This window comes from Gekko japonicus, unplaced genomic scaffold, assembly GCF_001447785.1.
Source record: "Gekko japonicus isolate JY-2015 unplaced genomic scaffold, Gekko_japonicus_V1.1 scaffold850, whole genome shotgun sequence".
Lineage (NCBI taxonomy): Eukaryota > Metazoa > Chordata > Lepidosauria > Squamata > Gekkonidae > Gekko > Gekko japonicus.
This window is the reverse complement of record NW_015165856.1, coordinates 443,984-470,734: the sequence shown is the minus strand read 5'-3', so window position 1 is coordinate 470,734 and position 26,751 is coordinate 443,984. Positions and strand designations below refer to the sequence as shown.

At 49.5% G+C, this 26,751-nt stretch overlaps 1 protein-coding gene across 1 annotated transcript in view; it reads left to right on the top strand.

Moving 5' to 3' along the window:
• SMOX (spermine oxidase) overlaps positions 1-26,751 on the top strand; it is a 65,150-nt gene that overhangs the window by 11,716 nt on the left and 26,683 nt on the right. The window contains exons 2-3 of the mRNA XM_015411176.1: positions 16,649-16,883; positions 24,271-24,497. Coding sequence (XP_015266662.1) covers positions 16,676-16,883; positions 24,271-24,497 — 435 coding nt within the window. The 5' untranslated portion in view covers positions 16,649-16,675. The remainder of the gene's footprint in view (positions 1-16,648; positions 16,884-24,270; positions 24,498-26,751) is intronic.

Here is a 26,751-nt window from a genome sequence, read left to right as displayed (position 1 = left end):
CGAAGTTGAAGCAAACTGAAGCCCAACGCGGACAGAGGGACGGCCGGGGTGACGTTAACCTTGTCCCCTGTCTTTCTGAGACCTCCCTCGCCTCACCACTCTTACAAACGCCCGGCGTCCCAGTTTCACCCAAAGAGTGATTAACACTTGGAATTCACTGCCACAGGAAGTGGTGGCAGCTACAAGCATGGACGGCTTCAAAAGGGAATTAGATAAGCATATGGAGCAGAGGTCCATCAGTGGCTATTAGCCACAAGGTATAGATAGGGACTCTGGGGCAAGTGATGCTCTGTCATCTTGGTGCTTGGGGGGGGGTCAACAGTGGGAGGGCTTCTAATGTCCTGGCCCCACTGGTGGACCTCCTGATGGCACTGGTATTTCTGGCCACTGTGGGATACAGAGTGTTGGACTGGATGGGCCTTTGGCCTGATCCAACATTGGCATCTCTTATGTTCTTATGTTCTTATGTTCTTATGTTCAGTGCAAGCCGCACTGCAGCCATGGCCACGGGGACTGGACTACCCGGGAAGGAAGGAGACCGTCACACCTTCAGTTTGATTATTACATTTTAATCCCATACTTCTTTCAAGGAGTTCAGGCTGATCTACATTCATACTTCCCTATTGTCCATGTATCCTCACGATGACCTTTTGAGGGACGTTAGGTTTGGGGAGTGGCCGGCTGGTCACCTAATGAGCTCCATGATGAAGTGGAGGATTTTAACCCAAGAGTCCTTTAATATGAATCTGGCTTCTAATTTAGGCACAGCCAGCACTGTGTAAGCTGTGCGCCACAAGCAGAGACCGCTCTCTCCTTGCGGTCCATCACCTGCTTTTACAGCTGAAACATCACCGTCTCAAATATCCAGAATTTGCCGAGCTATCCCATGTCTCATTTGGATTCAGGGTGCCAGTTCTGTGGTCCCAGCGTGAAGATTTCACACTCCGATTCGAAAGGGGCACTATGCTTGGAAGCAGTGAAAATTCAGGGAAAAAACCCAATTTAAATATCAGTTAATTTCTAATTCCCCTGAATTTCAATGTATTCAATGCATTTAAATTTCAGTAAACAATTTCAGTATTTAAATACTGTTACCAAAGTGTACAACGTGTACAAAAATGTGCACCATGTACGAGCACTGCGGTAACCCGTCTAACATAATTGATTTGCTGCACAACAGCCCCGACAACTGTACATGAACAGACTATATTTCCATATGTGGGGCGGATAATTTCCCATGGAAAAGTATAGCATCAGAAAATTCTCCACCCCACATAGCTGCTTGCAGGCTCTCCGTTTGCAGGTTCTTCTTCGTGGTTAGGCATTAAATAATAAAATGGCCCGTCCTGCCAGCTGTCAGACAGTAACTCCATCATGGGCCAGTTATATCCGTTGTCACGCGTTGAAATCAAATCCAGGATGTCATATTTAGCAGCCATTTGAGTATCCACAGACTTTCTGCAGAATATTTGACTTCAGGCTTCCCAGCAGAGAACCCAGAGCAGAATTTCTAGCCGAACATTCGTTTGTTTCGGCCCAACTTGTTTGTTTTCATTGCTGTGGGTAGAGATGTGAAGGCCCGGGAAAAAACCCCGGAAACATTTGTGGAAAAAACCCAGTTTTTTTTCCTGAAGCCTTTTTTGTTTTCCGTTTTTTCCCAAGCTTCAAAATTTTTGGAAATTTTACATCTCTACTGTGGGGGCTTTTGGCCAGGCAAATTGGCTACAGTCAATTCTATATATCATCAAGAAAGCATCCATAGCCCCAGGTTATTTTGTTCAAGGTTTCGTCAACTGTTTATCCTTCTTGTTGGGCAGTAGTTAGCTGCTAGTTGCCCGCTGACTCATGTTTGTTTGTGACTGCTGGGAAACGTGGCTTGCGATAAGTGGGTGCGGCTTGCCAGATTTCTCTTGGCACGCTTCCAACTGTAGGTCGACTTGCCTTGTTCTGGTGACGTCCTATTGTGTATTCCTCGCAATGGCAGATGCTGCTGTGATCAATGCTCCCTCTAAGCTGTGGAGTCTTGTGAGCAAAAATTCTACTTTATGAGCTACTGGCATTAACGTTGTGAGCGAACAATCGACTACTGCATAAATTAGTCTGCTCTGGAGCCATCCTTCCCGAGCTAAGACAAAAAGGTGTGAGCCGGAGGCTAAAAAACTGTGAGTTAGCTCACACTAACTCAGCTTAGGGGGAACACTGGCTGTGATGTAATATGAGGTGGATGACTTAAGTCAGGGGTGTCAAACATGCGGCTCGGGGGCCGGATCAGGCCCCCGGAGGGCTTCTATCAGGCCTGCAGTGGAACTGGCTGTCTTCTGCTGTTTCTTCCATTTCTGCTGCTGCTGAGTCATCGTAGGTTTGCAGCTTATGGATACACACCTGAACAGCATACTCAAGATCGCAACAGCACAGACATTTTGATGCAACAATTCAGAGCAAGAGGTGTCAGTGATCAGACACTGTTAAGTAAACAAAATATTGCAAGAGTGCTCATGTTTTAAGCATGTTTTTATTTTAAGTTAAAAAAAACACCCCTTTGTGTTTGTGTCCTTTATGAAGTTTATATCTCTGCTCCCTGGCATTACATTTTATGACACACCTGGCCCGGCCCAACAAGGTCTCGTTTATGTCAGATCTGGCCCTCATAACAAATGAGTTCGACACCCCTGACTTAGGCCGTCAGTTTTGGGCAGCAGAGTAGGGGAGAGAGCTGACCTATGGATGCCATCCACTGGGAAATCATTTTGCGGCCCTTCGGCGGAAAAGAGTAAGAGCATTCTGAGATTCCACATCGGGGAGCTCTATGTATTAGCTGCCTTTCTACCTTAGAGGAACTCAAGGTCGCTTACAGTGTAAACCAGGGATCCCTAATGGAGTGCCCATGGCTTACCATGGTGCCTGCTGCTGACTCATTTCCTGGCACCTGCCAAGTGTTTTTAAAAAGTGGGCAGGGCCAGGTGGGGGGTTTTGTTTAGCAAGGCTTCTGATTGGCCATTGGAGAGCTGACCGGCCTTGCAGACTTTTAAAAAACACTGCTTTGGCCAGCAGCACAAGGATCCTCACTGTGTGACTGAAGGTAAGCGGGGGCAGCCATTTTGTGGCTGACTCCGCCTCCTGCGGCAGCCATTTTGTGGCTGACTCCGCCTCCTGCGGCAGCCATTTTGCGGCAGCGATTCTGTGGCTGCGGCCATTGCCTGATGTCAGAGTTCCAAAAGTGCCTGCAAGCTCTAAAAGGTGGGAGACCTCTGACATAAATAGTAATAAAATACAATAAAATGCACGAAAGCAAAGTTTGAGTCCAGTGGCACCTTGAAGACCAACAAAGTTTTATTCAAAGTGTAAGCTTTCGTGTGCAAAGCAGGCTTCTTCAGGCAGACTGGAATATTTTGAAAGCGTAGCTGTCTTTCAGCAGCGGCTGGACAAACATTTGTCAGGGATGTTCTGTGCTGATCCTGCATTGACCGGGGGGTTGGACTAGATGGCCTCCCTGGCCCCTTCCGACTCTGTGATTCTAGGATTCTATGACTTTGAATAAAACTTGGTTGGTCTTAAAGGTGCCACTGGACTCAAACTGCGTTCTGCTGCTTCAGACCAACACGGCTTACCACCAGAATAAAATACATGTAATACCTAACACCCCCCCCCCAGGTTTTGCACTACACCTTAAAATTTCTATTTTAACTCAGGAGCTGAAGCCATTGTCCCTCTCTGTAGTTTAAAATTAAAATTTAACAGCGTTCCGTGCGCCTCGGTGTTTAGTCACGCCGGCCACATGACCGCGGAAACGTCTTCGGACAGCGCTGGCTCTTCGGCTTGGAAACGGAGATATGAGCACCACAACCCTAGAGTCGGACTCGGCTGGCTTTCGAGCAAGGGAAACCTTAACCATTCCCTTTAGTTTAAAATTAGCTCAAGTGACTGTGCTCAGGCAAACGCAATCGTGCCGTTTTGAGTCATTGTCGCTCTTCCCCGTCTTGCCTCCTCTGCAAAACCGTTGAGCCGTTTCTCCCGTCAGTACCAGCGCGTGGGCGGCGATCCCCACCCCACCCCGAATATCCCATTTTCAGCCAATCGCTTGTGCTTTGTCTGATTTACAATGAAGAAGGGATGATGCGAATAAACACGTCCTAAGTCTGGAAGGGGGATGAGGATTTGTATGTGTGTGTGGGTACAGAGGGGGTTTTGTGCGAATGGCCTGTTTTGAGGCCAAAGGCCGGGCTGTTGGAAAAGACCAAGCATCTGGCTCTGGAGAGCGAAATGATTTTAGTAGCCTGTCTCCTCCCTTTTGTGCCTTTCTGTTCCCGGTGGCTTTACCTGCCCACCCTGCTACCAAAGCTGCTGTTAACATTCTTTGCATTTTACAGCCCACTCATGGAATGGGGAATGCGTTTGCAAGGGGACAGAGGAACAAGCATGTTGAAGACTAGCTTTCTTTTATTCTTGCGGTAACCCCCCCCCCCTTTAATAGGTTGAAATGGGTCTAAATGACCCTCATTTTCAAACCCCTCTGGCTATAAAACTCCACGCAAAGTCATGGAATCCGTAGAATGTAGAGTTGGAAGGGACCTCGCAGGTCATCTAGTCCAACCCCCTGCACTCTGCAGGAGCAGAGCCGAAAGAGAGCCCTACAACATACCCGAAAGATGGTAGTCCCATCTCCACTTGAAAACGTCCAGCGAAGGAGCCTCCACCACCTCCCGAGGCAGACTGTCCCACTGCTCAGCCACTCTTACAGTTAGGAAGTTTCTCCTGATACTTAGCCGGTATTGACTCCCTTGTAATTTCCACCCGTTAGATCTAGTCTTGCAATCCGGAGCAAGAGAGAATAGATCTGCTCCATCTTCTACATGAGAGCCCTTCAAATACTTGAAGACTGCAATCATGTCTCCTCTAAGCCTTCTCTTTCCCAGGCTAAACATACCCAACTCTCTCAGCCTTTCCTCGTAAGACTTGGATCCCAACCCTCTCACCATCCTGGTTGCCCTCTTCTGGACACGCTCGAGCTTGTCAACATCCTTCCTAAAATGTGGTGTCCAAAACTGGGCAAGTCGTGGGCAAGTCAAATGTTTCCTAACTGCGGCAGTATTGGCCCGCCTTGCGGGGCTGGCATCATGAAAGATTTCAAAGTCTGTTGGGTGCTAAAATCCTGCCAGGGCTATAAACGGAGGCCAAGGCAACAATCTGTGGCTGAACCTCCCCTGGAGTGGACGGGGCATGTAATTTTTGCTATTTCACCGTTTATTTCACTGTTGCTAATTTGGGGAAGGGATAAGGAGTCCCCCCCCATATATATTTACAGTTTAAGTACTTCATTTCTATCCCCCTTTTCTCCCCAGAGGGGGACAGAGTGGCTTATGACAATTCCCCCTTCTCTTTTTTATCTGCACAGCAACAACCCTGCGAGGTACGTTTGGCGGAGACTGGGTGACTGGCCCAAGGTCACCCAGCAACCTTCCATGGCAGAGTTGGGATTCTCCCAGTTTTACACTCTAGCTGCAAATATGCTTTTGCTTTCAACGTCTTGAACAGCTGGGTGTGAAAGTGAATCAGCCAGCTGGCCAATTCACCACTCATGCCTGATGTGTTGAGGAACAGGTTGGATAGCGCCAGTCCTAAACTCTGTGGAGCCCCACTGTTTTCTTTCCCCCATTGTGAGAGCTGTCTGTTTAATCCTGTGTTCTGCTTCCTCTTGTTTAATCAGTTTCTATTCCATGAGAACCTGTCCTTTTATCCCATGACTGGGAAGTTTGCTCAGGAGCCTCTCGTGAAAGGCTTTGTCAAAAACTGTTTGGAAGTCCAAGTGTATAATATATACTGGATCACCCTTATCTACATGTTAGATAATACCTCTTGAAGAACACTCTGAAGCTCACGGAGGTAGGATGCCTCTTTGCAAAAGCCATGCTCAGTCTTGCAAAGCAGGGCTTGTTCTTCTGTGTGCTTAAAAATTCCGTCTTCAGTAACAGTCTCTACAGATTCACCTGGGAAAGATGTTAAGCTAACTGGCCTGCAGTTCTCCAGATCTATGTTAACAGATGGGCATTGTTTTAAAATAAATCTATGGTGCGGCCCCATTTGGAATACTGTCTACAGTTCTGGTCGCTGCACCTCAAAAAAAAAATATATTATAGCACTGGAAAAGGTGCAAAAAAGGACAACAGTGGCCCCTGCCACACGGGGGAGAAAATACGTGGCCAAAGTACGGCTTTTGGAAGCCGCACCAAAATAGACACACTGTGGCGAGATCACATGGATCCCCTGAGCCGCGGCGCCATTGCTCCCTGGCATGATCAGATGCCGGGGAGGAAGCCACGGTCGGAGACCGAGGCAGCCGGCTGTGCATGCGTGCGCATGCGCAGTTCGGCCAGGAGCCGGAGATGCGCCGGTAGAAGGACGCGCCGGCGATTGGGTAGGGACGGATCGGGGACGGGTGCGCGCCGCTTCCCAGATGTTGCGGTGAGATCGCGCCCGTTTGCTGCGCCCCCGATCCATCCTTCTCCCGGGCCAAAACCCTCCGTGTGACCGGGACCTGAAATGATTAAGGGGATAGAACACTTTTCCTATGAAGAAAGGTTAAGGAGGTTAGCGCTCACAGGGTCAAAAAGTTTGGGGACCCCGTAGCTTCACAGCGCCCCCCCCCGCCAGCTTCCTGCTTCCATTAGATTAAAGAAGTCCTTATTGTTTGTTTCAATGTTTTCAGCACTGTACATCTCAAATTCTCGTTTTGCTTGCCTTCCCATCAACTTATTTCGGTTCCGTTCAGTGCGTTCAATTGAGGCCATTTGTTTCAAAGAACCGGAGGCCAAGCTTAATGTTTGTAGTGCCGCTAAGCCATTATGGGGGCAGGCAAGAGGAGAGCTTGCGAGACGCATCTTTGTTGTCCTCAGGAGTGGGCAGTGCAAGGGGGCTCCGAGCCTTCTGTGTCGCCTCTAAAAGCATGCTGTGTTCTGTCCTGCGCAGCGTGATCTGCATCAAGAGCCAACCTACGTTTTCAGTGCAACAGGATGGGATCTGTTCACGACAAGAGCACTTTCTTAGCATTTCCGAAGAGAACTCTCTTCAGGGTGGAGTTTGCTGCTCCTGGTTTCTGCCAGGAATAGCAGGATGTGCGTGCCAGCGCCTAGCTTGGGTGTGCATGTTTTATGTTTGGGCAGCTGTGACCTGACCGGAAGTGAAGTCAGCTGGCTTGGAGGGTAGAACGGCAACAGTCCCCTCCTCTGTTTTTGCAGGTTAACCCTCCCCCCCGTTTATTTTTCTAGATGTATTTAGTCTACTTTGTGGCTCTTCCCTTCCAAAGTCTAGGCCTGTGGGCATTCCGCAACTGAGCAACTTTGCTCCGATTGCGGAAACAGGTGCTAACTTCAGCTCTGTAGTGTCTCTACTTTTCAGTGATGTACTAAAGCAGGGGTGTCGAAGTCATTTGCTATGAGGGCCGGATCTGACATAAATGAGACCTTGTTGGGCCGGGCCGTGTGTGTCATAAAATGTAATGCCAGGTAGCGGAGATATAAACTTTTGAAAGGACACAAACACAAGGTGTTTTTTTAAACTTAAAATAAAAACATGCTTAAAACATGAGCACTCCTGCAATATTTTGTTTATTTAACAGTGTCTGATCACTGACACCTCTTGCTCTGAATGATTGCATCAAAATGTCTGTGCTCTTGCAATCTTGAGTATGCTGTTCAGGTGTGTATCTGTAAACTGCAAACCTACGATAAGAACATAAGAACATAAGAGATGCCAATGTTGGATCAGGCCAAAGGCCCATCCAGTCCAACACTCTGTATCACACAGTGGCCAGAAATACCAGTGCCATCAGGAGGTCCACCAGTGGGGCCAGGACATTAGAAGCCCTCCCACTGTTGACCCCCCCCCAAGCACCAAGCACGAACTCCCCAAGCACGATGATGCAGCAGCAGCAGCAGCAGAACTGGAAGAAGCAGCAGAAGAAAGCCAGTTCCACTGTGGGCCCGATAGAAGCCCTCCGGGGGCCTGATGCGGCCCCCCGGGTCGCATGTTCGACACCTCTGTATTAAAGCCATTGTGCATTGATGCGTTTTACAGAAGGAGATGGTAGATTAAGATTATTGAATTCAAGACTGTACCACAGCAGAATGGGATTCCCCACCCTCAGCTTCCGCCCCCCCCCCTGGCCGCCAATCAGCTTGCCAGCTGCAGCAGGGGAACACCCAGGCCAGCACTGCAGCAATGTTGCCAGCAATGTGGCGATGTCACTTCCAGCGTGCACTGAAAATGACATCATTGTGTCATTGGCAGGTGTGGGACATTCTGGTATTTGGGCAAAAACTCTGTGGTAAAAAAGGCATCCACCATAGAGTTTTTGCCCAAATGCCAGAGCATTCCGCATCACTGGTGATGCAATAACGTCACTTCCAGTGGACCTCTGAAGTGATGTCACTGCGTTGCCGGCCTAGGCCTCTCCCGCTGCTGGTAAGTCTCGCCCATCCCCACTAGTTGCCAGCAGGGACCTGGCAGCCATATTCCCATGGGACACACCATGGAGGCACTTGCGTTATCACCCAGCTCTCGGGTCATATTTTCCAAAGGTCTTCACGGTTGAACACAGCTTGATGTGGCGGCCTTCTGCCCATTTGCTTTGCACGAAGTCCGTCTAACCTACTGGAGTAGAATTCTTGCATCCTGGGTTATACCCTTGAGCAAATGGTTTTTATTTTTAAGTAGCTCGCCTACCTACACATACCTGTGTGTGTCATTTGTCCTTTGTGGCAAAGGCCTCAATTTATATACATATACGTACGTACATACATATATACATACATACATATATATAGTTGTTGTTGTTGTTCAGTCGCAGTCGAGTCCGACTCTTTGCGACCCCATGGACCACATTGTGCCAGGCCCTCTGTCTTCCGCTGTCCTCCAGAGTTTGCTTAATTTCATGTTCGTTGCATCGATGACACTGAGGAATTTCAGACAGGCAATATATTCCGGAAGAGGAACGGTTCCCAAACGGTTTCTGGTCTGTCATTTCAGACAGAACCGTTTGGGAACCGGTTCCCTTCCGGAATATATTTGTCATTTCATACACAATTGCTTCTGTCCCGTTTAGGAAACGGGGCTGAAGCGTTTTACGTGTCAACTGCTTCCAAGTACTCCTCACTTTCCTCTCCCAGTTCCGATGCGCTTTTTCCTGCCGTTTGATTCCCTGCTCCTCCACATGCAGCTGCTGGAGGGACCTTGGGTCAGTCACAAGTTCTCTCAGAGCTGTTCTCACATGAGCAGTCCTCAAAAAAGCTCTCTCAGCCCCGCCTACCTTACAGGGTGTCCGTTGTGGGGAGGGGGAGGGAAAGGAGATTGGAAGCTGCTCTGAGACTCCTTATAGTGTTGGACGGGGTATACATCCAATCTCCTCTCCTCTCCTCTCCTCTCCTCTCCTCTCCTGGGTAATGTGAAATTCCACACTGTCCAACCATCTCATCCTTTGCCGTCCCCGTCTTCTTTGACCTTCAGTCTTTTCCAGCATCAGGGTCTTCTCCAGTGAGTGCTCCCTTCTCATTTGGTGGCCAAAGTATTTGAACCTCAGCTTCAATATCTGGCCTTCCAGGGAACAGAAAATTGTATATACTTATTAAAATACTTCTGAATCGCCTTTGCCTCCAGAAGTGGACCAAAGGCGAGTTGCGCAATATCATGAAGCACAAGTTAAATTCTAAATCCCAGAGGCTTGCCATGCTGGTCTGCCATAGAAGAGCCAGATTCGAATCCAGTAGCACCTTAGAGCCCAACAAGGACTCTGACAAAGAGAGCTTTGACTCTTGGGAAGCTTATCCCCCAAAATCTTGTTGTCCTTTGAGGTTCTACTGGACTGGAATCTAGCTGTTAAATTCTAAAGCAAGTGCGCGTACACTCACACACCTTTGGAACTCAGGCCCACAGCATTCTAAAAAGGGGCTAAAACACTATCACAATGATAATTTGAGAAGTAGGACAACCCCACTCAGTCAAATGCCCTCCAGAAAACTCCCATTTAACTTTTTCTTCTATTCCATCCTTACTAGTGTCCAGATCTAGAGATGTAAAATTTCCGGAAATTTTGAAGCTTGGAAAAAACCGGAAATTTTCGGAAAAATTGAAATTTTTTTGCTACATTAGCATTTCTGTTGTCTTTTCCAGATTGAAAGTCATTCTGTTACTTTAGGAACATAAAATATGACTATGGACATTTTTACTTGGCATGAAATTATCACAACTAGCATATTAAAAATATAGTGTATCCAAACAATTATTACGAACAGAATACCCACCCACATGCAAAAACAAAACTGAAACCTTTATATTTTCTTCTGACAATCGCACCACCTAACGGAAGAAATTCATCTTGTTCTTGCATTGGAGAGTTCAGTTTGTAACCTAGGACTTGCTTGTCCTCAGTGCACAGAAATTAGATCAATCTGATACCATATATATATATTTTAGAAATTATTTGGAAAATATTTGAGCACCTTGTCTTAAAATATTTTATTCATCATGTTAAAATAAAACGTTCCATAATCAATTTTTTTCTTTTTTCAATTTTTCCAATTTTTCGGAAAAAAACAAAGAGCCTTCAGGAAAAAAACGGGAAAAAAAATGGTTCCCCCCCGAATTTTTCCGTTTTTTTCCCGGGCCTTCACATCTCTATCCAGATCTCACGTGGCGGCTGGCATTCCTCAAGAGCAACTGCTGAGAATGGGCCAGAATGTGGGCATTGTAGAGTAATCTTCCTTGTCAGAAGGCAGAGAGAAACACCCTGTTTGCCCCAAGCTATTGGCCATTTACCTGCCATATGCACACACACACACACACACACACACGTGATATTAAAACTCAGAGCCAGCTGTGTGTGGGACTCCCTTTTGCAGATGTGTTCTCTTTATGCAAACGCCCTGACACATTTTTGCTGACTCTAAAAGTATGGATGAACAGCCCAGAATTTCTCTTAAACTCCGAATGAAGGGGGTTTAACGAAAACCCCAAATTCGCGATGGCGAACTAAAAGCCTGTGTAGTTCTTTCCGCAGGGCAAGTGGAGATAGGAAGAGGTTTTAGGGCACTAAACTTGCTTATTTGCATTCTTCCTCTCCCTTTGATACATCGAGGGTACTTTCTTCCAGCATTCTTCTTTGAAGTCCAAACGTTTTGCGGCCCAAGGTGCGTATGGGGTGTCCTGAGCAACCAGAGTAAGTCTGTTCGTGTGTTAAGTGCTGACAGGGCGCTTCCGACTTATGACGACCCTATGAATTAATGAGGCCGCCTAGCAAACATAATTGGTCCTCGGTGGTTTGATTACACATTGGCACGGATCGCCTCATTCCGAGACTTTCGGACGCGGTTGGCAGAAGCCGGATCCGACAACGCAAAACGTTAGAACGGCTGTCCTCAAAACAATCCCAGTCTGTCACATTTGGCTGCTATGGGAAACAGCACGAGCCGGAGACCAGAAATGTCTGCCAACCGTGGCGTGTTTTCCTTCCGTTGTACAATCTTCAAAGTTATTCATAAACAAACGGAGGGTGACAGTGGCAACAGGAGCAGCGTGGAAAGGAGCTGGAAAGAACCCCCCCCAGTTGGCCCGTCCCGTTTCTCCAGAATCTTTTAATTTAGGGGTCAACTACGTGTTACATTTCTTCACTTGTTTACACTTGTTTCCCCGAGTTTCCCCAAGTTCCTTGCAGGTACTCCCTCAATTGCTTTAAAAGAGAGAGAGAGAGGAGGAGGAGGAGAAGAAGCAGCAGCTAGATTTAATTTGAATCCAGTAGCACCTTAGACACCAACAAGATTCTAAAATCCAGGTCTAGACACCCCAAACTCAAATGATAAAAGGGTTGGAACACTTTCCCTATGAGGAAAGGTTAAGGCGCTTAGGGCTCTTTAGCTTGGAGAAACGACGACTGAGGGGTGACATGATCGAGGTTTATAAGATTATGCATGGGAAAGAGCAGGTAGAGAAAGAGGTACTTTTCTCCCTTTCTCACCATACAAGAACTCGTGGGCACTCCATGAAATTGCTGAGCGGTCGGGTTAGAACGGATAAAAGGAAGTCCTTCTTCACCCGAAGAGTGATTAACACTTGGAATTCACTGCCACAGGAAGTGGTGGCGGCTACAAGCATGGACGGCTTCAAAAGGGAATCAGATAAGCATATGGAGCAGAAGTCCATCAGTGGCTATTAGCCACAAGGTATAGATAGGAACTCTGGGGCAAGTGATGCTCTGTCATCTTGGTGCTTGGGGGGGTCAACAGTGGGAGGGCTTCTAATGTCCTGGCCCCACTGGTGGACCTCCTGATGGCATCTGGTATTTCTGGCCACTGTGTGACACAGAGTGTTGGACTGGATGGGCCTTTGGCCTGATCCAACATTGGCATCTCTTATGTTCTTATGCTCTTAAGATTCTGCGGATATAAGCTCTTGAGACTCAGAGGTCCCTTTGTCAGATACCAGAGTGTTGATTTTTGAAAGTTTATACCGCCCCCAAATTTTGTTGATCTCTAAGGTGCTACCGGATTCGAATCTAGCTGCCCCCTCCCCTCTGTTGAGGTCGTAACTCAGGCCCCTCCTTTTCCTGCCATGTGACCTGAATGGCATTTGACTTCCTGTCTTGTGTTTCCGGCCCAGTGGGTTCCATACCATCACCTGTGTGTTAAAGGTGGCGGGGCCAGGTCTAGAAGGGGTGAAACCAACTGAGTGAGTGGAGGTTTTTAGATTGGCTTGCTATTCTAATCTCTAGCAGAGTAACTGAGGATTCTCTGTTAAAATATGGCCCTTTAGGCACACTTTCTAAACTTGGCCCACTATATAATTTGCTCCTGAAATACTCCTGGCTGTCTGGCACTGTGTCATCATCTTCCTTACATATCAATTTATCTCATTTTAGAAGTTGAGATTTCTGGTTTTTTTATGTCGTATGTTTTAATTGTCTGCCCAAAGTGGGTTTGTGTTCCGAGCTTTAGATTTAAAAGAGTGGCAACAAACCCAAAGAACTGATGTCAAAATAACTTTCCCCCCTCATCTGGCCACGTCGGAGGCTCCCAAACCTCCTGAGAGGGTCTTTACAAGTCAAAGATGGGGGAAATATTCAGGAATCTTCCCAAATGCAATAGATAAAATCGACTTCACCTGATTATAGCAGGCGGGAAATGTTAGATACATAGAATACCGTGTCGGTAGAGGAGTAAAATTTCCATAGGGTTACGGAGAAAAAAGCAAAATGTGGGCAAAATTAATGATATTTAAACAATAAATGCATACCTAAAAATAGGTTGTACATTTGTTGTTGTTGTTCAGTCGCACAGTCGAGTCCGACTCTTCGCGACCCCATGGACCAGCTCCCGCCAGGCCCTCCTGTCTTCCGCCGTCCTCTGAAGTTGGCTCAATTTCATGTTCGTTGCAACGATGACACTGTCTCACCATCTCATCCTTTGCTGTCCCCGTCTTCTTTGATCTTCAGTCTTTCCCAGCATCAGGGTCTTCTCCAGTGAGTGCTCCCTTCTCATTGGGTGGCCAAAGTATTTGAGCTTCAGTTTTATTATCTGGCCTTCCAGGGAACAGTCAGGGTTGATTTCTTTTAGGATGGACTGATTTGATCTCCTTGCAGTCCTAGGGACTCAAGAGTCTTCTCCAGCACCATAGGTTGTACATATCTACAGTATATACAGGGTTTTTTGAGGTGGTTTTTTTAATGTCAAGTCGCATCCAATTTATGACAACTTTGTAGGGTTTTCAAGGGAAGAGACATTCAGAGGTGTTTTTGCCGTTCCCTGCCTCTGTGTAGCAACCCTGGGCTTCCTTGGCTGTCTCCCATCCAAATACTGACCAGGATCAGCCCTGCTTAGCTTCCGAGATCTGACGAGGTCAGGCTAGCCTGGGCTGTCCCGGTCAGGCTTGTATCATTTTGTAATCTGAAGAATCATAGAATCATAGAATGTTAGAGTTGGAAGGGACCTTGCAGGTCATCTAGTCCAACCCCCTGCACTCTGCAGGAGTATACTGAAAGATAGCCCTACATACCTACAACATACCCGAAAGATGGTCGTCCAGCCTCCGTTTGAAAATGTCCAGCGAAGGAGCATCCACCACCTCCCGAGGCAGTCTGTTCCACTGCTCAACCACTCTTACAGTTAGGAAGTTTCTCCTGATATTTAGCCGGTAACGACTCCCTTGTCATTTCCACCCATTAGATCTAGTCTTGCCATCCAGAGCGAGAGAGAGTAGATCTGCTCCATCTTCTACATGAGAGCCCTTCAGATATTGGAAGACTGCAATTGTGTCCCCTCTAAGCCTTCTCTTTCCCAGGCTAAACATACCCGACTCTTTCAGCCTTTCCTCCTAAGACTTGGATTCCAACCCTCTCACCATCCTGGTTGCCCTCTTCCGGACACACTCGAGCTTGTCCACATCCTTCCTAAAACGTGGTGCCCAAAACTGGACACAGGACTCCAGGTGGGGCCTGACCATGGCAGAATAAGTGTGCTGCACATGAAAGCTTATACCTTGAATAAACTCCCGACTTTGTTCTGCGGCTTCAGACCAACGCAGCTACCCGCCTGAATCTATCATTCTGTAATGTTGTCGATGGTCTTGCGTAACCATCTTCCTACTGCACTTTTTGAGTGAGTAGAACTGTGTTTGCCAGTTTGCAAAAATAAGGGACAGTCAAGCACCTACCCAGACACAAGGCACAGCTGGTGACCTCTGTTTGGGTTGGCGGGTTGTAAGCTTTGCAGGTTCTTGAGAACATCGACTGAAGATGGGAGCCATAGGAGGGGCACTCAGTTTCCGTTCCTCCTTGGATGCCTCTCTTACGGGCTGTTTCACACAGTGCAGAGACGCAAAGTTGGGTGTGCTTCTGAGGGCACTTGATACAGCTGCTTGCTGAAGTTAAGCAGACTTGGATCTGGTCTCAGCCTGGATGGGGTATTTCCTAGGAGCCCTGCCCAAGCCTCCTTAAGTTCCTGGACCAAAGAAAAGGGAGATCACTCCTGTGCTAACTCTTAGCAAACAGTCCCCAGATTGTGCGGGGTGGAAAGAGTTGACGAAGGGAACTCGTTCTGCCTCTCCCCAAATACGAGAGCTTGAGGGCATCCAGTGAAGTGGATGGGCAGTCGATTCCGTATGGACAAAAGGAAATTCTTCTTTATATAGTGAGTGACTAAAATGTGGCATTCGTTGCCAGAAGTGATGGTCGCAGGCATAGAATAAAAGAGAATCAGACAGATCCATAGAGGAAAGTTCTACCAGTGGCTACCAGTGCTCCCTCTAAGCTGTGGAGTCTCGTGAGCAAGAATTCTACTTTGCGAGCAAGCAATTTGGCTGCTGCATCAATTAGTTTGCTCTGGAGCCCTCCCTTCCTGAGCGAAGAGAAAAATCTGTGAGCCGGAGGCTAAAAAGCTGTGAGCTAGCTCACATTAGCTCAGCTTAGAGGGAACACTGGTGGCTACTAGCCACAGCAACTGAAAGGGAACCTCCATGTTCAGAGGCAGTTAACCTCTGAGTCCCAGTGTCAGAAGGCAACATCAGGGGAAGGCCTGGGCCTGTGTGCCCTGTTGTCGAACCTCTAGAGGAACTGGTTGGCCACTGTGTGAGACAGGATGTTGGACTAGATGACTCTTCCAGCAGGGCTCTTCTGAGGTTCTTATCAGAAGAAGCACTCATCCTCCCTGATTGATCCAGCAGGGCTCTTCTTGTGTTCTTATGAAGGCCATGGCCTCTCTGCCCTGTTGTTGGCCTTCCGGAGGAACTGGTTGGCCCCTGTGTGAGACAGGATGCTGGACTAGATGGGCCACTGGTCTGATCCAGCAGGACTCTTCTGATGTTCTTATCAGGGGAAGGCCTCGGCCTCTCTGCCCTGTTGTTGGCTCCAGAGAAACTTACTGGCCTCTGTGTGAGACAGGATGCTGGACTAGATGGACCCTCACTGGTCTGACCCAGCAGGGCTCTCCTGATGTTCTTAAGATCTTATGTCCAGGTAGCTGTGGCCCAGTCAGCTCCCTGACCAGCCTCCTTATATGATAAGCGAGTCTGTGACGTTTTCCCTCCATGTTTAAGAGACTCCTTAAAATAACATCATGTGTGAAGTTGCCTTTTCATGTCCTGTTTTGGAAAACCAGGGCTAGCCGCCTTGTCCCGTACCTTCCGATCCCGAAGCCTGTGTTTTGTGGTTGCCAGAGAAGCAGAAGTTTGGCTGAATCATTCTCCTGCCCGGCAGGTCTTCACAGAGTGTGGCGTGCCCGCGTGTGCCCCCATGTAGTGTCTGGGTTTTTTCCTTTCCCACAAAATTGCCACCTCGGTAGCTCAGGCGTGTCTATAAAAAGATGAGAAGTTCTGTGCACTTTCTGGAAATACCGTCTCTGATGACCGGGTGGAGGCCACTGTACCCTTAAAGCCTTTCATCCTATGGGGTCAGCAACACTTAAATTCCAGTCTGATCTTGCAGCCCTTCTCAGTGGGTTGCATTTAGAAAATTTGGTTCTCCCTTTGAGACCTGCGAGTCGTGGAGCTCCGGGATTTCTGCAGAACGTATTGCCGGGGAAGCAGACCATCTTGAGAGGGAAGGGAGGGGAAGAAAGTAGAGAAATTTCAGCCTTAACGCTCTGAACCCATTTCTGTGTCTTTTCCTTGGCAGGTTCCTTAGAAAGAGAGCTTGGACGGCATGCAAAGTTGTGAAATATCTGCAGACAGCACTGATGATCCTCTTAGTAGTGGCCTACGGAAAACACGACAGCCGCGAATAGTAGTTATTGGTGCTGGGCTCGCAGGCCTCTCGGCGACCAAAACTCTCCTGGAAAAAGGTTTCACGGATGTGACTGTCCTCGAAGCGACTGACCGAATTGGAGGCAGGGTACAAAGCGTGAAGCTTGGTAAGGACGCGGCCGGGGCTCCTTCTGTATCGAGCTAGCTTTGCAGGAAGGGTTGACGGATTCGGTCTCAGGTCCACCCTGACCCGTATTCTGTTTCCAGCAGCGGGGGGAGCAAGATGAGAAGTGCGTGAGCAGGACACGAAGGCTGTCCTCTTTTGCTTGTTCTCAGCATCAGGGATTCAGCGATACACTGCTCCTGACCTTGGAGGCTTCATTTAACCGTCATGGATAATAGATATTAGTGGTCCCGTCCTCCTTCTTGAACGTACATAATCCTTTTTCAGAAATGACTCTCCCACCCCTCCCAAGAGCTAGCTGGAATCATGTGCCGTGCAGTCCTATGCAGAGTTGTGCCTTTCTAAGTCCACTGACTTCAGTGCACCTAGAAGGTGTAACTCTGCTTTGGTTTGCACTGTTAACCACAGTTTTGCCCTTGAAATCATCCCACTACCCCACAGGAGTCTTGTGTATTTTCAATTTAACTTTTTAAATTCAATTTAATTTATTTTTAAAAACTCTGTAACGCTCTAGAGCATGCAGACGTCTTTACCATTCTTCTGTTCTGCAAACCAGGGTTGGGAGACGATCTGTGTTTCCAAGGGTCTAAGCAGTTCTCGCTCGAACCGGTTCGTTCTGCGAATCTGAAATTCCCGTCGTCCGTAATGTTCGTTTGCATGATGTATGGCTCTTTCGTGTCAACAAGCGATCAGTCGTTTCCGTCTCTAGAGTGAGAGAAGCTCGAATATGATTTCAGCCTGTACATGTGGGGAAGTCACTGCCTGCCACATAGCTTAGGTGGATTTTGAAAAGGATTAATCAAATTCATGGATCAGCTGTTCTTACCCATGACAGCAACGTGGGATCTGCGTGTACCAAGGCAGTGTACTCTCCGTATCAAACGCTGAGGTCAGACTAGAAGGCCCGCGTGACTTTCTCGGGAGCTTGGCTGCTGCGGATACAAAACGCTGAATGCTTGCTGTAATCCTGCACGGGAGTTCTTGGGTTTGCAGGCCACACTTTGAACACTTTTGAAGTTCTCTGGAGAATTGTAGGACTTCAGCGAGAATTCGAAGCAAAAAAGTACACCTCTGGTGCAGGTGGCACTGCACTGGCTTTGCATTTCTTTGTAGGTTTCTGCACAGCGTTCCGTGCGCCTCGGTGTTTAGTCATGCTGGCCACATGACCACGGAAACGTCTTTGGACAGCGCTGGCTCTTCGGCATTGAAATGGAGATGAGCACAGCAACCCTAGAGTCGGACTTGACTGGCTTTCGAGCAAGGGAACCTTTACCTTTACCTTCTGCACAGGCACTTAACTTTCAGCCAGGTTCCCAAATGTCCTCACACCTCTTCTGCCCCTTTGGCTTTCCGCAAAAAAAGAGAGGAAAAGATGCATGAATCTGGCATTTTTTCCCCTTCACACAGGCAGGAAATCTGTTGAAGGGCTTGTGTGTGTGTCTCGATCAGAAAAACATCCTATGGGAAAGAGCCATAGAATTATAGAATGTTAGAGAGTTGGAAGGGGTCTTGCAGGTCATCTAGTCCAACCCCCTGCACTCTGCAGGAGCAGAGCCGAAAGAGAGCCCTACAACACACCCGAAAGATGGTCGCCCAGCCTCCGCTTGAAAACGTCCAGCGAAGGAGCCTCCACCACCTCCCGAGGCAGTCTGTTCCGCTGCTCAGCCACTCTTACAGTTAGGAGGTTTCTCCTGACATTTAGCCGGTATCGACTCCCTTGTCATTTCCACCTATTAGAACTAGTCTTGCAATCCAGAGCAAGAGAGAATAGATCTGCTCCATCTTCCACATGATAGTCCTTCAGAAATTGGAAGACTATCCCCTCTAAGCCTTCTCTTTCCCAGGCTAAACAGACCCAACTCTTTCAGCCTTTCCTCCTAAGTCAAGCCTATACCATTCACTCTCCAGTCATCTTTAGAGGCCCCGCTTTGGTTGCCCCCACCATCTGAGGCTCGATGGGTGACAACCTCGGAAAGGACCTTCTCGGTTGTGGCACCAAAACTTTGGAACTTCTACCCAGGGAGATGCGTCCATCTCCCTCAATCGGTGTCTTCCTCAAGTGGGCAAAACCTCTTTTGTTTCATTTGGCGTACCGCCAGTAGCGGCCTTCGTCCCTCCACCCTGGTTAGGATGTTGCTCATTGCATGTTTTTATTGAGTTATAATGATCCCGGTCACACGCAGGGTTTTGGCCCGGGAGAGAGACAGATCGGGGCCGCAGCAAATGGGTGCAATCTCACTGCAACATCTGGGACGTGGCGCGCACCCGTCCCCGATCCGTCCCTAACCCTGGAAACCCCGCAGCAAAAAAGAACAACCGACAGAGGTGGTCTTACCTGAACGGCCGTGGCAAGCGCGGCCGTGGGATTGCCGGCGCGTCCTTCTGCCGGCGCATCCCCGGCTTCTGGCTGAACTGCGCATGCGGATGCATGCGCAGCCGGCTGCCTTCGTCTCCCGACCGTGGCTTCCTCCCCAGCATCTGATCGTGCTGGGGAGCAACGGCGCCGCGGCTCAGGGGATCCGTGTGATCCCACTGCGGCGTGTCTATTTTGGTGCGGCTTCCAAAAGGACCGTTTGCAAGCCTGCAAGGCTCCTGTTAAAGACAGTTAAAGCATCCATCGTGTATTGCTGAATTAGCCCAGGGTGGCTTATGAGCAACTCTCCGGCAGCCTGCGTGGCCAGACCTGCTTAGTTATAGCCGCAGAGCCACATACAATGTGACTTTTTCCGCTCAGGCCCCAAGGATTTTATTGGTGTAGAAATACCTTGCCAGGACCTGGGTGGCCCGGGTTAGCTCGATTTGGTCAGATCTCAGAAGCTAAGCCAACTTCAGAGGACGGCGGAAGACAGGAGGGCCTGGCGTGATCTGGTCCATGGGGTCGCGAAGAGTCGGACTTGACTGCGACTGAACAACAACAACAACAGAAGCTAAGCAGGGTCGGCCCTGGCTAAAAATTGGATGGGCGATCACTGCTCTACAGAGGCAGGCTATGGCAAACCACCTCTGAACGTATCTTGCCTCGAGAACTCCATGAGGGGTTGCCCTTTACTGACGTCCTGGTGACCCCGTAGGGTTTTCAAGGCGAGAGATGAACAGAGGTGGTGTGCCTTTGACTGCCTCTGCGTAGCAACCCTGGACTTCCTTCGTTTGGTGTCGTGGTTAAGTGCGCGGACTCTACTCTGGGAGAACCGGGTTTGATTCCCCACTCCTCCACTTGCACCTGCTGGATGGCCTTGGGCAAGCCATAGTTCTGATAAGAGCTGTTCTTGAAAAAGAGCAGTTTCTGTCAGAGCTCTCTCAGCCCCACTGACCTCACAGGGTGTCTGTTGTGGGGAGAGGAAGGAAAAGGAGTTTATGAGCCGCTCTGAGACTCCTTTGGGTAGTGAAGGGCGGGGTATAAATCCAATCTCTTCTTCTTCTTCTTCTTCTACCTCACAGGGTGTCTGTTGTGGGGAGGGGAAGGGAAAGGAGTTTGGAAGCCACTCTGAGACCCCTTTGGGTAGTGAAGGGCGGGGTATAAATCCAATCTCTTCTTCTTCTTCGTGGTCTCCCATCCAAATATTAACCAGGCCCAACCCTGCTTTACTTCCAAGGTTGGACAAGCCTGGGCTAGCCTGCGTCATGTGCATCAGGGCAGTGGTGGTTTGCCGAAGAAGAAGAAGAAGAAGAAGAGGAGGAGGAGGAGGAGGAGCCCTTCACTACCCAAAGCAGTCTCAGAGCGGCTTGCAGACTCCTTTCCCTTCCCCTCCCCACAGGTAGGCGGGGCTGAGAGAGCTCTGAGAGAAACTGCTCTTTTTCAAGAACAGCTCTTATCAGAACTACGGCTTGCCCAAGGTCATCCAACAGGTGCAAGCGGAGGAGTGGGGAATCAAACCAGGTTCTCCCAGATTAGAGTCAACCACTACACCAAACCACTACACCACTACACTCAACCACTACACCAAACTGGCTCTTTGCTTGCCTCTGCGTAGCAACCCTGGACTTCTTGGGTGGTCTCCCATCCAAATATTAACCAGGGCCAACCCCGCCTAACTTCCAAGATCGGACAAGTTTGGACTAGCCCGGGCGGTCCACGTCAGGGCAGAGGCGGTTTGCCGTTGCCTGCCCGACTCAGAGCTGATGAGATCGGGCTAGATTGAGGTATTCAGGCTGTCGAACGTATATTAGGCGGACATAAAAAAACGATAACAATGAGACCGCCAGCCTGCCCTTGACTGTGCTCTCAACGACTTCCTTCGCTGCGCTGAACAACCGTCCTCGTTTGCAGTTAGCCGGCTTTTGTTTCTGGCCGCACTCTTGTCTTATTTACTGGGGGGGGGCTCGATCCGTCCCCTCCTTCCTCTTCACTCGGCCCCGCCCCTGCCGTCAGGCGCTGCAGCGCAGTTGATCAACGCCCGGCAGTAAATTAAACCCGAACGTCTTACGAGCCCTCTCGGGAGGAAACTCAATGAGAGAGGATGCTCGACAGGTCCGGCATCCGGCCTCCCCGCTGGGGATTGCGAACGCTGCGGAGGCTTGGCACCGGCCTTCGAACGGGAAGCCGATTGTGTACTGCCGTGTCCAAAATAGCTTCTGAGCGGCGTGGGCCATCGGAGGGGGGGGCGCGACTTTAATCCAAACCCTTAGGGGGCCCTCGCTTCCATCAACACACCTGCAGACCGTTTCCTCCTCCTGAGCCTATATATAAACCTTCCGGGCACGCACAAGGGTCTTGGAGTCTTGCCGAGGGCACGTTTATCGGACATTTCTCCCGCAGCCTCTGCAGCGTTCCCGTGTGACCGGGAGGCTGTGCCCCTGGGTCCCCGTGGCATCCTGTGAGTCCACGCACGTGTCGGTACTGCAGGGAGAGAAGGCGGCATGGGATGGCCCGATCTCGTCAGATCACGGAAGCTCAGCAGGGTCAGTCCCTGGAAGGGAAACCACCAAGGAAGACTCTGCAGGGGAAGCCAATGGCAAACCACCTCTGTTTCTCGTTTGCCTCCAAAGCCCCTTGCTGGGGTGGCCTTAAGTCTTGGATGGGAGACCACCAAGGAAGGCTCTGCAGAGGACGGCAATGGCAGACCGCCTCTGCTTTTCACTGCCCTCCAAAGCCCCTTGCTGGGGTGGCCTTAAGTCTTGGATGGGAGACCATCGAGGAAGGCTCTGCAGAGGGAGGCAATGACAGACCACCTCTGCCTCTCACTTGCCTCCAAAGCCCCTGGCTGGGGTGGCCATAAGTCTTGGATGGGAGACCACCAAGGAAGGCTCTGCAGAGGAAGGCAATGACCAACCACCTCTGCCTCTCACTTGCCTCCAAAGCCCCTGGCTGGGGTGGCCATAAGCCTTGGATGGGAGACCACCAAGGAAGGCTCTGCAGAGGGAGGCAATGACCAACCACCTCTGCCTCTCACTTGCCTCCAAAGCCCCTGGCTGGGGTGGCCATAAGCCTTGGATGGGAGACCACCAAGGAAGGCTCTGCAGAGGAAGGCAATGACCAACCACCTCTGCCTCTCACTTGCCTCCAAAGCCCCTGGCTGGGGTGGCCATAAGCCTTGGATGGGAGACCACCAAGGAAGGCTCTGCAGAGGGAGGCAATGACCAACCACCTCTGCCTCTCACTTGCCTCCAAAGCCCCTGGCTGGGGTGGCCATAGGTCTTGGATGGGAGACCACCAAGGAAGACTTTGCAGAGGAAGGCAATGACCAACCACCTCTGCTTCTTACTTGCCTCGAAAGCCCCTTGATGGGGTGGCCATAAATCCTGGATTGGAGACCACCATAAGCCGGCTGCAACTTGTGACCGCTTTACACACGCACACAGGTACTCCATGCAGGATCCAGCATCCTAGTAGTACCCTGGGATAGAAATCCGAATGGCAAAATACTACTTTACACAGTGAGTGATCAAAATGTGGAATTTGCTGCCAGAGGATGTTGTAAGGACGACAGGCATAGACATCTTTCAAAGAGGATTAGATAGAGTCATGGAGGGTAGGCCTATCATTGGCCACCAGCCATAGTGACGTAGTGCGGTGGTTAAGAGCATGGACTCTAAACTGGGAGAACCGGGTTTGATTCCCTGCTCCTCCACATGCAGCTACTGGAGGGACCTTGGGTCAGTCACAAGTTCTCTCAGAGCTGTTCTCACACGAGCAGTCATTTGAGTCCAGTATGCACATTACAGGGGTGTCAGCTTTTGAGAGTCAAAGGTCCCTCCATCAGAAATTGCCTGGGGTGCACAGTGATCATGCAATCAGTTCAAGAGATGTCCATTAAAAAACAAACAAAAAGCAAGTGTCATCAACGGATTTTTGACTATTATTTTACTGTAGAAAGAGAGCACAGCACAGACAAAGCCAGGCTTACATGCAGGTCTAACTCTGTTCCAGAGTCAGGCTTTTATGCCTTCTCTTCTCTTCTCTTCTCTTCTCTTCTCTTCTCTTCTCTTCTCTTCTCTTCTCTTCTCTTCTCTTCTCTTCTCTTCTCTTCTCTCCTCCTCCTCCTCTTCTCTCTCCTCCTCCTCTTCTCTCTCCTCCTCCTCCTCCTCTCCTCTTCTCTTCCTCCTCCTCCTCTCCTCGCCTCTTTTCTTCTTTCGAGTTTCAAAGCTCCCTTCCTCAGATACTGAAAACCTTGTTGGCCTCTACGGTGCAGGTGGAGAGGGCCGTCAAGTCACAGCTGACTTCTGGTGACTCTGCAGGGTGTTCAAGGCAAGAGACGTTCAGAGGCGGTTAGCGACTGCCTGCCTTTGTGTCACGATCCTGGTATTCCTTGGAGGTCTCCCATCCAATTACCAGCCAGAGGCCGACTTTGCTTGGCTTTCAAGATCTAATGAGATCTGGCTTGTCTGGCGTTGAAATCTTTTTATGCAAAAGGCTCCTTAACTTGTGGAGCCGACTGCCCCAGGATTGAGTTATACTTGGCTTTGAAGGGAGATTAGATGACTCCATGGAGGGGAGGACCATAACTTTGATTTTGTTTTGTTCTGCAGACAGCGTCCGCTCGGTGTTTTGTTCCCACATCAACAAGCATTATTTCCCAGAGCCAGTCTGGTGCAGTGGTTAGGAGCGGGCACTCTAATCTGGGAGAACCGGGTTTGATTCCCCACTCCTCCACATGCGGCTGCCGGTGTGACCTTGGGTCAGTCACAAGTTCTCTCAGGGCTGTTCTCTCAAGGGCAGGCCTCGAAAGAGCTCTCTCAGTCCCACCTGCCTCACAGGGTGTCTGTTGTGGGGAGGGGAAGGGAAAGGAGATTGTAAGCCGCTCTGGGATTCCTTCGGGTAGTGAAGGGTGGGGTATAAATCCAATCTCCTCCTCCTCCTTCGTAGCATGGAGTGCCCTTTACTTTTTTAAAGACTCCTTTTGTTTCTTTCTTGGACTTTCCTCCTCCCCCAGGAAACGCGACTTTTGAACTGGGAGCCACGTGGATTCATGGTTCAAATGGGAATCCAGTCTATCATCTAGCAGAAGACAATGGCTTACTCGAGGAGACCACAGATGGCGAGCGGAGCATCGGCCGCATCAGCCTCTACTCCAAGAACGGAGTGGCTTATCACCTCACCAACAACGGTCAAAGGATCCCGAAAGATGTGGTTGAAGAATTCAGTGATTTATACAACGAGGTTTGTGTCCGAGAGTGCTGGAGGTGGCTTAGAAGTGCCGGCTTTCCTTTTTCTAATCCTTTAAAACCCCACTGGCTTTGAACGTACAAAGCAGCCTCGTACCGGTGCAGATCACTGGACTGTTTAGCTTTGTTTACTCCAGCAGGCTGGTGGCAGCGCTCCAAGGCCAAGACTTGGCAGGGTGTCTCCCCCCCCCCCCCCCGGTGCTGCTATCAGAACTTATTCAACTGGAGTCCAAGACCAACAAGATTTCCGGGTGATAAGCTTTCCAGAGAAAAAGCTCACTTCATCAGATACAAGTCACGTTGGTCTCGAAAGCTTCTACCCCAAAAATCTTGTTGGTCCGTACGGTGCCACTGGACTCGAAGTCAGCTGTTCTACTGCAGACCGACACGGTTACCCTCTGAAACGGCTGAACTGGCGACAGAGAGAATTGAACCTGGGATTCGCTGCGTGCAGAGTGGACTGCTCTGCCGTTATATATTATGACTTCCTAATGCTTCTCTGTTGTTCAGTTGCGATAACATCTGGTAACGAGCAGCCGTCGCTCGTTTTTCGACTTGTCGGAATAATGAGCCTTTGTGGTCTTTGCGCTTTGCTTGGGGGCATTTTAAAAAAAATAGCTGTTCTCAGGGTCAATTGACACGTCAAAATGATGGGGGAAAACATGAAAGACTCGTTTTCCTTTAAGAAGTGCAGTGTGTGTGGGGGGGCTGCTGCTTCAAGGCGGAGAATGGATTGGGAGAGAGAAAAAACCACCGTAACCCCTTCCTTCTGTTCTGTTTTCTTAATGGGAAAAGCCACACACCCCCAGCTGATTTTAACTCCACTAAGGGGGGGGGAACCAACTTATGAATACCCATGTTTTTATTTTCCTGCAGTAAGAGAACAAGCATTTTGGATGTATGCTCTCTCTCTCTCCCTCCTTCCTTCCCTCCTTCCTTCCCTCCCTCCCTCCCTCCTCTCTACCTCCCTTTCTTCCTCTCTACCTCCCTCCCTTTCTGTCTCTCTCCTGTCTCTCCCTTCCTTCCTTCCTTCCTTCCTTCCTTCCTTCCTTCCTTCCTTCCTTCCTTCCTTCCGCATACCCCACCTTTCCTCTTGGTTCAAGGCAGCTTCCGGTGAAGAAATGGGGCGGGGGAGGAACAAGTCAATGCCTGTTCACCTTCAAAACTAGTCTCTCCGGTTGCTTGCAAACAAAATCAAATGAGACGGGGGAGGAAAATGTAACACTTAGATTGCCCTTGCTGTTGTCAGTCATTTCCTCCCGGGTTGGAAGCCGGTGGGGGGGTTGGCGTCTGGGATATGGAGGCGAAGGAAGTTTAATACGGGGAACCGAAGCAGCAGAGTCTCTCCTTTTGCTCAGATCAGGTAGCCAGACTGGCCTGAAAGACTTTATAGGGGGTCAGGCAGTCCCACAAGACGTTCCTTCCACAGCTGAACGCGTGAAGTTGCCATATACTGAATTCAGACCCTTGGTCCATCATGGTCAGTATTGTCTACTCAGACTGGCAGCAGAGTATCCAGGGTCTCAGGCAGAGAGGTCTTTCACATCACCCTCCTACCTGCTCCTTTCCACTGGAGATGCCGGGGATTGAACTGGGGATCCTCTGCATGCCAAGCAGATGCTCCACCACTGAGCCACAGCCAATCTTTACAGTTCTCCAAGGTCTCAGGCAGAGAAGTCCTTCACATCACCTCCTGCCTGCTCCTTTATAACTGGAGATGCCAGGGATTGAACCTGGGGCCTTCTGCATGCCAAGCAGAGGCTCCACCACTGAGCCACAGCCTGTCTTTGCAGCTCTCCAGGGTCTCAGGTGGAGGTCTTTCACATCACCTCCTGCCTGCTCCTTTCCACTGGAGATGCCGGGGATTGAACTGGGGATCCTCTGCATGCCAAGCAGAGGCTCCGCCACTGAGCCGCCGCCCTTCCCCTGTTCCTTTCAAGAGGCTGCTGTCTGGTGGTTTTCCTTTGTGGCGGAACGCACACAGGCCCTTTACGACTGAATGTGGGCTGGTTGTGTCCAATGCTCCCTCTAAGCTGTGGAGTCTTGTGAGCAAACATTCTACTTTGTGAACGCCTGGCATTAAAGCTGTGAGCGAGCGATTTGGCTCCTGCATAGAATCATAGAATGTTAGAGTTGGAAGGGACCTCGCAGGTCATCTCTCCTTATATATAATTGAATAGTGGGTGCCAAAGTTCTAATTCTAAAATGCACTCCCTTAGTGTATGGCTGATGGCACTGCTCCTCAGCAT